Source organism: Simochromis diagramma, unplaced genomic scaffold (assembly GCF_900408965.1).
Source record: "Simochromis diagramma unplaced genomic scaffold, fSimDia1.1 OVJJ01000816.1, whole genome shotgun sequence".
NCBI lineage: Eukaryota > Metazoa > Chordata > Actinopteri > Cichliformes > Cichlidae > Simochromis > Simochromis diagramma.
In genome coordinates, this window is record NW_024386908.1 from 3,215,474 (window position 1) to 3,230,810 (window position 15,337).

Consider the following 15,337-nt stretch of genomic DNA (forward strand, 5'->3'; position numbering starts at 1 on the left):
TATTGTGATTGGATGACCTTCTAATGAAATAATCCCAACCATAAACATTTGGCCATTCACATCCTCTGTGGTGCCTGCTTTTCACATTTATTCGTCCTCAACCCCTCTAGCAGCTCCCCCCATTTAAACTTCACAATGAAATAGCTGTCAGTGTCAATTTCTTAGTTTCTACAACAAACATATTCACAGTTATTAAACGGTAGCTTTTGCTTTCATTTGAATTACGGCTTCTTTCGTATGCCTTGTTGCCTGAGAGTTCCCCCCGGGCCCATTCGCAGACAGGAAACCAAGCTGTGTGGGGAAAGAAAGAATCAAAATGTTCTTGTAAATAAAATGGACTTTTAGCCATTTTAGTCTTACGGGATTTTTTGGTGTTGGTGTTATTAGAGAGGTTTTTGTCTGTCACAATTTACAGAATGAGAGACGCAGCTTCTGGGAAAAGCCGATAAATTGAAACTCAACTGGCCCGAGTTGATTTTTGATCTGTTTCTTCGGAGCATCAATAGCCCCGATTAGAGGGCACATCGTTCTTTTACTCTAATAAGCTTCTCTTATAATAATAACACATAAAATGCCATCAAGATAATAAAATTAGCCAGTCACAGTGCATACTAACACACATCTCAGCCAAGTGCAGAATCCTTGTTTTGTTGTGCCGGTCCATTCCCGTTAGCCACCTCTCTATTTTCAGGTCTGGTTTCTTTTAGTCTTCTGCAGTCTGCAAGATATTACATGATGGCAGGTTTAGATTTATTTATTTATGTGCAAACAACAAAAGTCTGCTTGTTTTTAACTGCACTACAAAACTACATTTAAAAAGCACAAAGAAAGAAAAGGGATTTTTAGAAAATGTAGTGATATTCCCTTAGGAATAACAAGAGTGAGCTGGGGGTGGTTTGTGCTCTCTGAGTGCTTCTTGTTTCAGTCCTCAGTTTGGCATTTCCACATCTGATTTTACCCAATTCTGCTGTTAATTTCTGATTCATGCCAAAGCCAAAAGAGCCTTAAGTAAGTGCTCTTCCTTTTTCTTTTCATGTTTTCTTGTTAAACGTTCTGAAGTTGGATACATTTTAGACTCTGCCTCCTCTCAGTTTTACGTCAATCCCTCTGTGTCTAAATTTATTCAGAATTGGACCGCTCATGTGCCGTCTAATCCCTCGGCATTATTCAGACCTCTCTTTTTCATCCTTCTCTCTTAGCCACTGGGCCATGGTCATTTGATTCTCATGCTTTACATATCAGACTTAATTCTGATGTCATCCTCTCTGTACCTCAAGCCTTAAGGACCCTGAGGTGCTCTTAGCTTCTAGCCAATCTCAGGCTCTAATAACTTCCTATACCAAGTCTCTCGTACCTCTCACTCTCCAATGTCAGATCTTCGCATCTCTCACATTTCACCATCTAGTCTTCAATGGCCCTGAGCAAATCACAGACTCTCGTTTCCCTGTTTTTGACTTTCAATAATCTTTTAGTCAATCTCAGTCTTTCAAAGCTCTCCACATCCAATTTTAGGCCTTCACATTTCCCCAGTTGCATGCTCTCGTACCTCTCCGTCTAGCCTGTTAAGGCACTGAGCCAATCATAGCACCTTATTTCCTTTTTATTTTCTGGCTTTTGGCAATGTATAGCCAATCACAAGCTCTCATGTGTCCCATACGCTCTCTGACAGCCTCTAGCCAATCAGGCTTTCATTTCTCCCTTTCCTTGTGAATGGGCTGCTAGTCTTTATCCCAAACTTCCTTCTTCTCTTTTCTAGATTCACCTTCTTTTTTATTTTTACATGCTCTTGTTTGCATCATTTCCCCAAGTTCAGTGTGTGCTAGGTAGCTTTGTTATCATACGAGCTGTAACTTCTTTGCCATGGGAAAAGGGTCCTGTCATGGATCCTTTCCCTCCATCCGGGACTACCCAGCGGGATTTTGCTAACTCCTGTTTTTGCAGTAAAATTAGTTGTTTTTTTTCCCTTATAATGTTTATTCATTAACTTTTTAATTAGCTGGCTATAATATGCTATACTGACTGAATGCTGCAAAATCTGACCAGTTTAGACATTTGTTTTTGGCAGTTTGTGGAATATTATTTGCACAATTAGAGTTTTCACACAAATTGTGATGCATTAACAAACAAATTCTAACAGATGCCTCATTATATTTGACAAGTCTTTCTCGATATTGTTTTTTTTTTTTTCCTCTGCATTAAAGAGAATCCTCTTGCCTCTGATCCTCACACTCTTATTTTGAAAGTTCAGTTGCTGCTAACCAGGTGGCTCCACCCCTTACAATAACCTGTTTCCACACCGGCTGGCTTGGATCTGAAAATAGATCTATTGTCCTCGGTTTTATTGAGCTGCTAATGCAGAGACGGTCTTGTCCCGCAGCCAGAGGGACTTCAACCCTTCACATCTTGGACTGCAGCTGTGCAGCTGGCACTGTCTTCTGCTCCAGAGATCCACCGCAAGCTTTTGGGGGTCACACTACCCAGAACCTGCTCCATGCAGTAATTCATGTACCAAGCAGAGCAGAAGAAAGAGTGCCAGCTGCAGTGCAAAGCAGTGGATTTCCAGTCTGTCTGTCTGAGAGGCAGCTGAGTTTATTGGTGTATGCATTAAATTTAAAAGTACAGTTTAATTGCTTTAAGAAAGCTTGTGGCTTTTTTGGTTCATACATATGCATTCTCCACCCCAAAAGACATCTAAACTGCATTGGCATCAACAGACACCACTCTGCATTTAACCTTTGGTTATTGTCAACCGATCGCAGCACAAGCCAAAGGTCTCTTAGTGTTAAAATGCACCAGACTACCATGTTTTTATTGTTTTTTCCTTCCTGCTGTCCCAAGGGCTTGCTCATAGGGAGCATATTATTGTCTGATTTTTACCTTATAATATAAAGTGCTTCAACAACATGACCTTGCTGAAGTGATAGAGTTGGTACAATTCCAAACCCTTGATAGAAGCCAGCACGTGGAATTGAACTTTTGAAGACTGTTTGTGCCCACAACACTTAGCCAATGAATTCTTCTGTACAATCTATATGCACAACTGAGTTCTGGTTACAGTCACATGTGGAAATTATTATTCAGAAGTAGTAAGTATAATCCCTGTATTTCTCATATTTGTGTAACGGGAGACAGTTTAGTCATATTTGAATGCTGGGCGGACGAGATCCATATTAGACGCACATACCGCATGTTTACTTGCTCTGTTGCTAAACTGCTAATGGAGAAATCGCATCATCAAGTCTCCCTACAAACAAGACCGTGTTCCCAGCAGCACCGCAAGTCAGAGAGCACTTTGAAACTTGGCAGTGCTTTGGGAGCGTGAGCTGGATGCTCTTACACGCTTGTGTGACTAAATTAAGTGCCAAGTGCTGTCTCACTGTTTGAAACCTAAATGGACTGTAATGGTCCAGTTGCACTTACTCCAGTTGCATAATGGGCAGACCAGGTCTTTGTGGACAGACACACACTCAAGCATGCACACTCAAACATAAAAATGTAAACACACCCATGTGTGCAAGCGCAGGACACGCAGCTATTTAGTTTCTCACACATTTCCTAGAAATCCTTTCTGTGTCTCGGGCTGGATCGACTGCCTACAAAGGAATATCTTCATCTGGTTTTCCCGTATCTCGCCTCAGTCCTCCCTCCGTCTCTCTTCCCACTGCTCTCATCTTCTGATTGATAGCTCTTTTTTTTGCAGCTTCATCCCAATCAGCTAATTGTTCATTTGGACCTAATTAGGAACTTGATCTGCTGGCAACATTAGCATAAATGACTGATTTTCTTTTTGGGGAGGGAAAGCTTCAACTCACTCCAGAGCACTGCTGCTCTCAGTCTTTCCCTCATCCTTTTGATAAAGCATTAGTGCCACCCATGAATTTCAACAAAGAGGCCTCTCTTTGTGACCGCAAAGATAAAATGATGAATTGTTGGCTGTATCTTTCATTTTGAGTTGTGTCTTTGAAAGCAGCCCTGTCACTCATAGTGACAGATATTGTTTCCCCTTGTTTTGGTTTGTGAGTTGCGCATTGAAACCAGAATAGAAGCAGGAGGGGGCTCTGCTTGAGAGGTTATCATTAGGTAGAGGAGCAGACATCAAGACAAAGATTGGTATTAAAAACCCTTGAAAGGGATGCCAACATTTGACTTTTGGGCGATGCACCTTGCAGATGAACAAGTCCAATGTGCTTGCCAATAGCTGTGTTTGGCTAATTTAACAGATTTAATGCAAGTATGGGTTGTTTATCTCTGTTCTCGTCTCACTCGCTTTACCTCTTTTCCTCTCCTCTAGCCAGATGGATACTGTCCAACCAGCAACATCTGTTTGCATATCATCAGGAGAAGTCACATCACACAACCTCTGATGCTGTTTTTAGGCCACTCAGTGCACTCATGCATACATGGTTCCCACTGGCATTTGGGTATTACAGGAAAGTAGTCTTTCTGTGGACATTTTTTTAAAATGTTGGAACATTCTCACTTTTAGATAAAAAAAGTTCCAGTTACTGTATGACTTTCCTCAACTTTGTAAGTTTTTCTGGGTTTTAAAAAGAAACGCTAATGAGCGTTGGTGGCTTTTAGCCTCGTAGCTGCCAGAATTTAAGCGTGGTTTGCAGAGCTGCTGGCTGCAGTCTGTGCTGAATGTGCAATGAGTGAGCGTGCATTACTGCGTACATCTCAGTATTGTTTCACTTGTGTTTGCTAGTGTCAGACTTCTAAATCCATCTCAGCCTTTGCAACCACATTCTTGTATTTCCTGCCGTGTTGCTACCATGAGTGGATCAAGGACATAGTTTGACACCCTTGGCAGGACTGTGTTTTCGCCCTTAAAGGTTCTAAATTATTATTGTTTGGAGTGGGTGTGTGTGTTATGTACTGTATAATGTTGTATATGCAGTAGAAGAGGCATTCCTCCTTTACCCCGAATGCTGCTGACATGCAACATATCTTATAGCCGTAGTTATTACTTGTTGAACTCTAACAGAACATCGTGTCGAAAGAAGAAACCGTTGCGAGAAACGCATTGTTGGGGTCCTCGAAAGTTTGCTACATGTTGTCACAGGATGATAAACAAAGGGTTTTAGTGATTTGACCTGTTACATTAAAAATTAAACAAAACTATACATTGAAAAAACAGAAAATGTTTTTGTAATTTTCAGTCACTACAAAAAAAAACATGCTTAAGACTTGAATATGGAAAATTCCTTTATTTTAAAACAATACATTGTATCTTATTTTTATATTTTTTTCTACTGTGGATGGGTAACGCCCACAACCCACTGCTGTGCCAATACTGCTGAATGAATATTCCCAGATGTTTGTCAGCTGTATTTGTTCATACTGTACTGTCCATCTGCTGTGCGTAGCTGTGTACATGTCATTAATATTAAATAATGCATTGACTGAGACAAAAAACAACAACAAAGCACTATCCCTGAATATTGCCTCACCTTTTCCCCCACTTTCCACATCCCACCTGTAGTGCGCAAAAAGAGAAAATACAAAAAGTAAACATGCACCCCTGTAACAATTACATCAATAAAACCGTGCAATTATCACAAAGTCAGACTGAACAAATACAACAGGGGATCTTTGTTCTGTTTTCAGTTATTTAGAGTCATGCTTTAGCAAGTAAACCCAAAAGTAAGACGTCTGCTGAAGTTTTGGGGGAATCTGACAAGAGGTGGGCATGTAGACTGCCCAATAAAAATAAATAAATAATGACTTGATAAAGCTGCTAACAGCCTCGAAAAGGTTCAGGGAAGTGTAAATGATAAGGTTTAGTTTATAAGACAGGCTAAGCTCACAGCTCTTCTCCCTGTACTGAAACTCAGAGATGTGATGTTGTGGTGAAGACCACTGCCTGTGAAAATCCCTTATCACGACTGCCAGAAAATCTTGTTTTTCAACCTGTTCTGCAGCAGTGCTCTGCTGCACATCTCCATTTGCTAGCCTTCAGTGCAAAAATGGCTGATAACTGCAGTTGGAAATATTCTACTAGTTATATCATTTATTTATTGCAGTTGCTGTTTGCTGATTTTTGGCATAAAGAAAAAGGGACTATTAATGAAGTGTGTGTGTTTAAAACTATTTGTGTGTCGACTGACAGACAGAATGTAAGTCTAGACCAAGAAATATACCATGGAAACCAGCATGTTGCCTAACAACCTTCATGTCTTCACATTTAGATTTATACCTTTAGACTGCAATCCAGAAATATCATCAAAAGCCAGTTAAACCGTAGTCTCGCTCGGATTTGTGTCTGGTTAATAGATGCTGAGCATGAAGCACAATTTCCGCTTAAATCTCAGAAACTCTGACGTCATTCGTATCCTGCTATTAACTGTAGATTTTGCAGCCCAAAATATTCCCAGTCAAACTGTGGAGGTTTGATAATGCTAATCAATGAGAGTGACTCAACAATTGCAACTCACTTCTGAAAAGGACTCAGCCAATATTCCCCATTTTGGAGCTTCTGATGTTGTCCCTGCTTTTGTTTGTTATTTTCTTGGCAGCTTTAAAATTGCACATCATAGTTCTGACTCATCTGATGCAACAATGGCATTGCTGTTTTCTTGCACTAATGTTTCACCGAGATGTGTTAAACTGGGAATTGCATTCCTCCTTTTCTGCCATTCCCTTTTTGTTATTTATTATTACCGGTTGCCTGTTTACTGGGACAAAATTTGACTTCCTCTGTCAGATTTTTATGACGCAGAGTGAAATAAGGTGAGCAGTAAAGAGAGAAAACATCATTTAAGCTGGTGGTCTGGTGCTTTGCCTTTAGGAGGCAAGGCCCTCCTGTACTTGCATCAGAAAAAAGGCACTTTTTCCTTGATATTGCTACTAATTTTGGTTAAATATAGTATAAATATAACAGGTCAAAAACTAGTTATCAATATACAGTGAAGGCACTTGAGTAAACCACCTCATCTTGTTATACTACTCAGCTACAAGTGATTTGCAGCTACTTTGCTGGACTATTTTACTACATAGTTTCTACATTGCTCCAAATATCGATTTCATTCTGTAAATCTTTATGTTAGACAATTTGTACATTTTGTACTGATATATCTGTGATAAGCTAATATTGGGCATTCATGTATACAGTAAGAAACAGTCCTTAAAAAGTTGAATGCTTCTTGAAAAGCAGAGTTAAAGTCATCATGATAGGCTCACAGCATAGAAGTATGAAGCAGGTAAGCAAATGACGGATTTACCATCATTTCGATCTTTCGTGCTAGCAGGGTGACACTAAGCATTAGAAAGAATAACGACATATATCACAGCACACAAAGACGCAATGATTTCGATCAGCTCCACCTACACAGTCTAATTTCCCTTCATAGAAAAATCAGAGCGAACTTGCTTTTCCATGTAGTTTTTAAGCCCAAAATGGAAAAACTTTGGTAATTTTTCACTAATAGAATTTGTTTGTACACATGTCAGAGCCCCCCTGCCGTGTGGGCTGATCATTAAATGTGTCATGAACTTTTCGTCGCTCGCTCACTCTTCTTCTGCACCCCCCCGCGCAGCGCCAAAGATGATGAGCTGCTGGGTGTTTAAGACGTGTGTAAGGTAGACGAAGAGGCTTTTGTGTTTGTGTGTGCGGCAGCGAGGTGAGGATTGCTGTTGAAAAAAACCTGTAGTGGGCCTACAGAGCTCTTAACCACATCCTGTTCCTGCAGGTTCACAAGTTAAAAATGTTTTGATGAAGCGAGATGTGCCACTTTCTCATCCCGGGTGCCGGGGTGTGTTATTTTTCCTGGTCTTGTTCAGTCTTCCTCCATCTTCACTGCTTCCGCATTCTCTTAGATAACAACTTCCCAGTTGTTCGCAAGACTAATCCAGCGACTTTAACTTTGAAGTAGACATTCATGACCTCTAAAGGATGAATCCTAATGTTTTTTGGTCATCCGCAGCTTTCCGACCGTTCACTGAAATATCACAGCTACTTGCTTGAGTGCCAGTATGAGGGAATTCGAAGCCTCTGAATTATGGGAGCTCTGGTGATCCAGTGCCATAATCTGGTCAGACGTTTTTAAACCATCTCTATCTCTGTGTTTTTGTCTTACAAGGACCCAGATTAACTTCACCGTGGCCATCGACTTCACAGCTTCCAATGGTGAGTCTTCTCATAAACACACATTTAGACACACAGAGTGCCCTGAATGCCCGGGGAGCATTTATTCAAATATATGCAGATGGGGGAATCAAGTGTTTCCTAATAGCCCTCTCCATCACACCTGGCGGTAACGTGCTATGATGGCCGTGATTAAAGGGCTGTGTTATCAATCTACCCTTGAGCTCAGTAGTAGGTGGACGATTGAGGCTGTTGAGCCGGTCCTATTAAATGAAATAAAAACTCTTCAACTGTAGTTGTAATAAATGTGTTAGAGGCTGAGGTGCGCTTGATCTTGTCAGCCAATTACAAAACCCTCAATAGCCACCGCAGTTTATTAAAAACAACCCACGTAGTGATATAAAAAGTCGCATACGGATAGATAAAACAAAAAAAATAAGCAACACATTCTCGCCGCTGTAAGGTAATTAGCAGCTCATTTAACTCCATCGCTGAAGCTATCATGACTCAAGTGTTTTTCTACAAATTTACACATCATGAACCACTAGAGATTTATTGGATGGTTACTTTTGGACGAGCTCTCTGTGACAAAGATGTGCGAAAAATCAAGAAGTGGTAAAACAACATTTACAACTTCAGGCAGCTATTCTAGCAGTGATCATGGTTCCTGCAGCTTCTGACAATCCATGATGGGCCCGGTCTGTTTTATGTGCTTGCTGGGAGGAAATCTCCGAATTTGGACTTAACTTACTTGTGATTTTGAAGATTCTGTCTCTGTCCACAACAGGTAACCCAGCCCAGCCCACCTCACTCCACTACATGAGCCCCTACCAGTTGAATGCCTACGCCATGGCTCTGAAGGCAGTCGGAGAGATAATTCAGGACTACGACAGTGATAAGATGTTCCCTGCACTTGGCTTTGGAGCCAAACTGCCACCCGATGGACGGGTGTCCCATGAGTTTGCTTTGGTAAGTACAGGACTGAGACTTGTACCCTGCAATTAGCAGCCATTTGCAGTCAATGGAGAGTCATTTATAATAGGTGACCTATGATTAGTGTTGGAGAGAGCAAGAGAGGGAACGAGAGGAAAATTACTATTTCCCTAAAACAATTACATAAACACTTTTACATTTATTCTATTCATTTGTATTCACACTGAACTGTTTTCACTTCACAAAGCTGAAAGGTCGATTCGTGGCTTGCCTGCATTATTCTAACGTGGTCGACAACACTGTACTGGTAAACAACCGTGGATGCTCTTTAATCTCCGGGTCCATTTGCTGCTTAGTGGTGTGTTACGTATTCACACGCTTGACGGGTACTATGGAGATTTGCATATTTGTAACACAGCAGTTGAGGAGTTTTCCAGCTAATTGACAGGCTCAGGTTTTAATGTCAGTCGCATGCTCGTACGTCATTGTCATAAGACACACAAATAAAATCACGGTTTAGTAACGCAGTGTCCTTACGGGAAAGTAACAGTAATCTAATTACCTTTTTTGCAATAGTAATCCCTTACTCTACTCGTTACTTGAAAAAAGTAATCAGATTACAGTAACGCAAGTAACGCGTTACTGCCCATCTCTTGTCACGACTGATGATACACTTACCTGCCACTTTGTTAGGTACACCTGTTCATGCGGATAAGCAGCCTGTTGAAGTTCAAAGTGAGCATCAGAATGAGGAAGAAAGGTGATTTTAATTACTTGTGGCATGGTTGTTGTTGCCAAACCGATGGGATTTCCCCAAACATCCAGTGAGAGAGTACATAAATGATTCACTTGCTTTCCCTCTTCCTGTGGCCCTGCTGAATGCATCTCAAATCAATCATGGAAGGTAATCCCCTCTTCTTCTTTCCTCTGCAGAACGGGAACCCTCAGAACCCATATTGTGCAGGGATTGATGGTGTAATGGAAGCCTACTACCAGAGTCTTAAGTCGGTTCAGCTTTACGGCCCCACTAACTTCTCTCCTGTTATCAACCATGTGGCCAGGTAACACACGTACACCAGTGATTTTAAGTGTCTGATTTACATCTCTCGGTTTTTGCTTTTCTGTACGCCGAGCACGCTGTTTTACGCTGTCGTGATTGTCATCACTTCCTTTAAAATGAACTTCGTATCATTTGAGTACGTGTGAAAGAACGGAGAGTACATTTCACTCCGACACTCAACATGTGTTCTCGGATTTTCTGTAATGAGCTCTCTGAAGCAGATGTTTGTAATGTAGCTAAGAAGAGTTAGAGTGCAGGAGAAAAACCTCGGGACACAAACAGAGAAGGTGCCTGACGGATGATTGCGCGTTTGTTTGTGTCTGTGTACCGATGAGAACGTAATTTATGCTGCGGGGGAAGACGAGCAGGCGGACAATCAAGAAAAAGACTTCCAAAAAGAAAAATACATTAAGAATCCGTTCATGCAAGTATGTAATTATAGCGAGGTCTCTCGTCAGGTTGCTTTTCATATCTGGGAGATAATTTACTCACATCTTAATCGTGTACTTACACATACAAATAGAGCATAACACAGATGCCTAACCAGCTTGTAATGAGTTCAGTATTTTGCACATTTTCGACTACTGGTTATGTAGTATTTGAGCCCTTTCCAACCCATTGGTCAGTCCCTTTGAGCAACAGCAACTGATTAGCTTAGCTTAGCATAAAGCCATGACGGTTAGATCATTGGCGCTCCAATCTGCATCCCTTTGTATCCATGGGCAACATACTGAACCCCAAGTTGCTCTCTGATGTGTGAGTGTTAGAAAAAGGTTACATGAGGCATGTTGTATAAAGTTTTGTTACAGCAGGAAAACTCCATAATTAGCCCAAAAGCACTGCCTGTCACCAGGTTGTGGTGTGTGTTATCAAAGTCAAAGTCAAAGTAAACTTTATTGTCATCTCTGCTATATATAGTACAGAATATAGAGGCAGTTCAGTTCATTTCCATTCAGTGCAAAAGACATACATATATATACACACACACACACACACAGATAAGACTTAAGGTAAAAGGATCAATAACAGTTTACAATTTACAGGTTGAAGTGATTTAAAGTGACCATGAGCAGGATTCTTGAGAGCAGGATTGTCCATAGAGCAGCATCTGGGTTACAAAGGCAGTGGTATGTGGAGTGCAATAGAGGCAGTTAGTTAACAGTTTGTGTGGGTGTGTTTGTTGGGGGGAGTGGGAGAGCCGGTAGTGAGTTCAAGAGTCCGGTGGCTTGTGGGAAAAAGCTATCTCACAGTCTGGAGGATCGGGCCTCGATGCTGCGATAGCATCTGAAGATTGGAAGGAGAGAAAAAAGTCCATGTGAGGGGTCAAGCACGATCCAGGAGGCCTTACTGATGCAGCACTTGTGGAAGAAGTCCCGTAGCAGAGGGAGAGATGTTCCGATGATCTTGGCAGCTGCTGTAACAATCCGCTGTAGCTGGCGGAGGTTGCCGACTCTGCAATTGCTGAACCACACGGAGGTGCAGCTGGTCACAGGTTATACACCCATGTGTCACATAAAATATTCAGTGGTTGTTGGGAAGTAAAAAAGTGTCCAAAGGAGACAAGGTGGCAAAGTTGGCATTAAATCAAAAGGTATTTATTATTGATTAAACTAAAGGAAACAGACAAACCGCCTTTACCATCAAGAGCAAGAGCAGCACGCCAAAGTCTAGAAGCTGGCCACGAAGCAAAAGAGAACAAGTCAGACATGTTAAATGATTCAAAGACCGTCCTCTCCACCAAGGCGTGAGCAACCTTAAACACGCACACAGCTGTAAAGTAAACGCTCCGTGGAACTGGAGGTCCAGCAGAATCCAGCTGCGTGTCACGGGTTGTACTTGTGTTTATCTTGAGGAGATTTCTATAAATATTTCATTTAAAATATCATATTTTATTTCTAGGTAGTCATTACCTTTCATGTAAAAGTAGGCCTGCCCAGCCCACAGACCAAAAAATTATCTGTGGAAACGCAGCACAAACGTGAACCACAGTCATTTCAACTTGTGAAGAAACACATTGACTAGGACGGCCCTGTATCAGTGATAGAAAAGTCTGAGAGAACTCGCTCTTCCAAACGTTTCTTTTTGCAGAAAGCATAAAATTCTCTCTTTCACTATCTTTTTTTTCACATTATTTTGCCAATCTCCAAATATCTGTATGCTCACGAGGCAGCTCCACACCCTCTGCACTCTGTCACATTTTTTGACAGCATATTGTCCCCAGGCTGTTAGAAGAGTCAGCCTTTGAACCCCTCTCACTGATTTGGAGTCATGAACAAAGATATCACGATGACTAGAAAAAGAGAGCATGTTTGTCCCATACTGGCTTCTCTTCTTTAGATTCATGTAAAGTCAAAAACTCAGCACAAGGTTTTGAATATTCAGGCCCAACTTATCTTAAAAACCTCATAGTACCATCCATCCATCCATTTGCTTCCGCTTATCCTTTTCAGGGTCGCGGGGGGCGCTGGAGCCTATCCCAGCTGTCATGGGGCGAGAGGAGGGGTACACCCTGGACAGGTCGCCAGTCTGTCGCAGGGCCAACACACAGGGACAGACAATGCCCCTGTATCTGGAGCATTGGGGCTTAAGAGGTTAAGATTAGGCTTAAAACTTTCCTTTTTGATAAAGCTTATAGTTAGAGCTGGATCAGGTGACCCTAAATCCTCCCGTAATTACGCTGGAATTTTCACTTACTCTATTTTTAGACACCACTCTGCATTTCCACAGCATGTTTTGTGTCTTGTGTCCCTCCATGAACCTGTTCTGCTGGTTTCTTGTTAATTGGAGATAAAGTATCTGAATTTTAGGAGCGGGACCACGCCTCCAAACACGCTCCTTCCGGTTCTCATCTATGTAGGTTCCCCAAGTCCTCCAAGCTGTTTGTTCTCGTTTACGTGCCCCACCCTCCCTCCCCTTTTCAATTCTTTCACTTCTTCACTTCTATGTAGTACTATGGGTAAACTATGGGGATCTGCCAGGCCCGTGAGCCACCGCCAGTCCCCAAACCGCAGCTCAATTCATGTCCAAGCCTTTCACCTTTATCTACTAAACTGCTGTCAAACCTCAAATGAGGACATGGGCCCAGCGGGTGAAAAGGGGAGTTTGTTGGGGTTTTCTCTCTATTTCTTGTAGGATCTTTTCCTCACAAGATGAAGGGCTTTGAGGTGACTGTTGTTGTGATTTGGAGCGATATAAATAAAATTTAACTGAATTGAATAGTAACAATAAGAAACAGCACAGCTCTGTTACCCCTGACTCAGAGCCAGGCCAGTTCTTTAAACAAAGTGAAGCTGACATTCTGTTTTATAACTCAATATTTAATAGAGGCTGTTCATTTTGCTGCTTTTGTTCTGTGCCTGAAATATTCTTCTCCTCAGTTCAAATAACAAACCCAATCAAAACTGCAGCATGTATGCTTGCAGCATATATATATATATAAAATCTATCACCAAGTCTTTAAACATAAATATGTTAAGCGTTTCAGAGACGTAAACAAGGCTGCATTTTTCATAAACTTCTATCCTCCCCCGAGCCAGACTGCAGATCATTAACTCTGTTTTTGCTCTAAAAGTTTTAACTCTCAGACCTGGTTCAGCTGTGTGAGATAAGAATGTAACTAATCAGAACACATTGCATAAATTCCTCCTCATAACCTCATTAAAAACTTTAAACTCTAGTTGTTATGGGGACACGTAACATCTTTCTGCAACTGTAAGACTTATTTATCAACTTTAGGCTTGCAGTTCTTTTAAGTCCCGTCCAGCCTCTGCATCTCTTTTTTTGATAGCACAGCCCCCATTTATCATTTCTGCTATCTCTTACTCCACTCCCCCATACAGCTTAGTAATTATCGACTTTGTCTTCCTTGGTCTCTCGCTGTCTCTGACTCGACTTGTTTTGCTATATTTCATCCCTCTATCTACAGTGTTGTGATGGTCTATAGTGGAAGTTATTAGGAGATGGAGACGTAGCTTGCTGCACAGAAAGGTGATGCTTGAAAGAAACTGAAGCAGTTGGAATAATATCAGGTCACGACTCAGACAGGAGTGAAAGGACACACTTGGTAACAGAGTGGCTAAAATTCTTAATAAGACAAGAATCTGTGAAACTGACATAAAGATGTGTTTGACAGATTATGAAGTTATCCTATTATCCAGAGCATCAATACCACCCTGTTTTCACAGATCTGTTTCTGCTCTTTATTAAATAAAGCCACTAAATGCTTTACATGTAATTAAACTACACAGTGTGATGCATAATCTACTCAAGTAATGAGCTGTATTTGTAACAAAAACATGTAAGGAGTTCAGAAATAACCACAAATTGTTTCTTTGTGTGTTTTTGTACAGATACGCAGCATCTGTGAAGGATGGCTCTCAGTACTTTGTGCTCCTCATCATCACAGACGGGGTCATCTCAGACATGGCCCAGACCAAGGAATCTATTGTCAATGTAAGGACGTGCAGAGCAGCTGTGAACACCTGAGCCTGCACCTCTCAGAAAGTTCACCCTTTGAAGAAATATTAGTTGCAAAAGTTTAATTATAATAATGATAAATAAATCCAATGCCATTCAAAACCAAAGACTGGCTGAAGGAATGAGGAAATAATGAAAACAGGAACGACAAACAAGGAAGGAAGCAATCATCCCTTAATTAAACTTTACGTAGCAGTACTTGATGCTAAAGAAGCAACGAATCACCATGGAGGCAAATGCAAAGAGAAATGACCGTGACAATCATGCTAGCTGCCCCATTTCGCATATATTTACAACACCACAACTCTACGACCATCAAACATCAAAACACAACCTGATTAGCTAAAGGTGCAACAATCTAAATCTCACACTTCTAGATAGTTTGTTAGCACTGATGATGTTCCCATCCCTGAATAGATGAAAATTGCTTTGTGCTGGATGATTACTGTATCATCTGAAGTTTTGACCATTGAGGGTTAGAACAGGGGAAAATGCAGAAGTGGCAAAAACTGCAGATCCTCTCGAGTCCGTATCCATGGAATCTCATGTTAAAACGGCCAACTTTATAGCATTAAAAAGCATATTTATAGCCTGATACAAGAATAAGTTTTGGCCTCTGTGGATAGTTTCTTCATTTCTAGAATTCTGAGTGGGATGATTTCTTTAAAGCTCATCCACCTGGATAATTGGATTGGGAGCATGGCTGTTTTAATTGACAGGTTTTCCAACACAGGGAGCTGGCTCTGATATGTGTTTATTAGTTTCCCTCTATTAATTTCACTCAC

At 41.2% G+C, this 15,337-nt stretch overlaps 1 protein-coding gene across 5 annotated transcripts in view; it reads left to right on the plus strand.

The window, feature by feature from the left end:
• The window catches only part of LOC120735590 (copine-8), a 100,577-nt gene that overhangs the window by 76,080 nt on the left and 9,160 nt on the right, over window positions 1–15,337 (plus strand). For all 5 annotated transcript variants that reach the window (XM_040035026.1, XM_040035028.1, XM_040035029.1 and 2 more), the window contains 4 exons: window positions 8,079–8,125; window positions 8,871–9,052; window positions 9,950–10,077; window positions 14,426–14,528. In XM_040035026.1, the coding sequence (XP_039890960.1) occupies window positions 8,079–8,125; window positions 8,871–9,052; window positions 9,950–10,077; window positions 14,426–14,528 (460 nt within the window). The remainder of the gene's footprint in view (window positions 1–8,078; window positions 8,126–8,870; window positions 9,053–9,949; window positions 10,078–14,425; window positions 14,529–15,337) is intronic.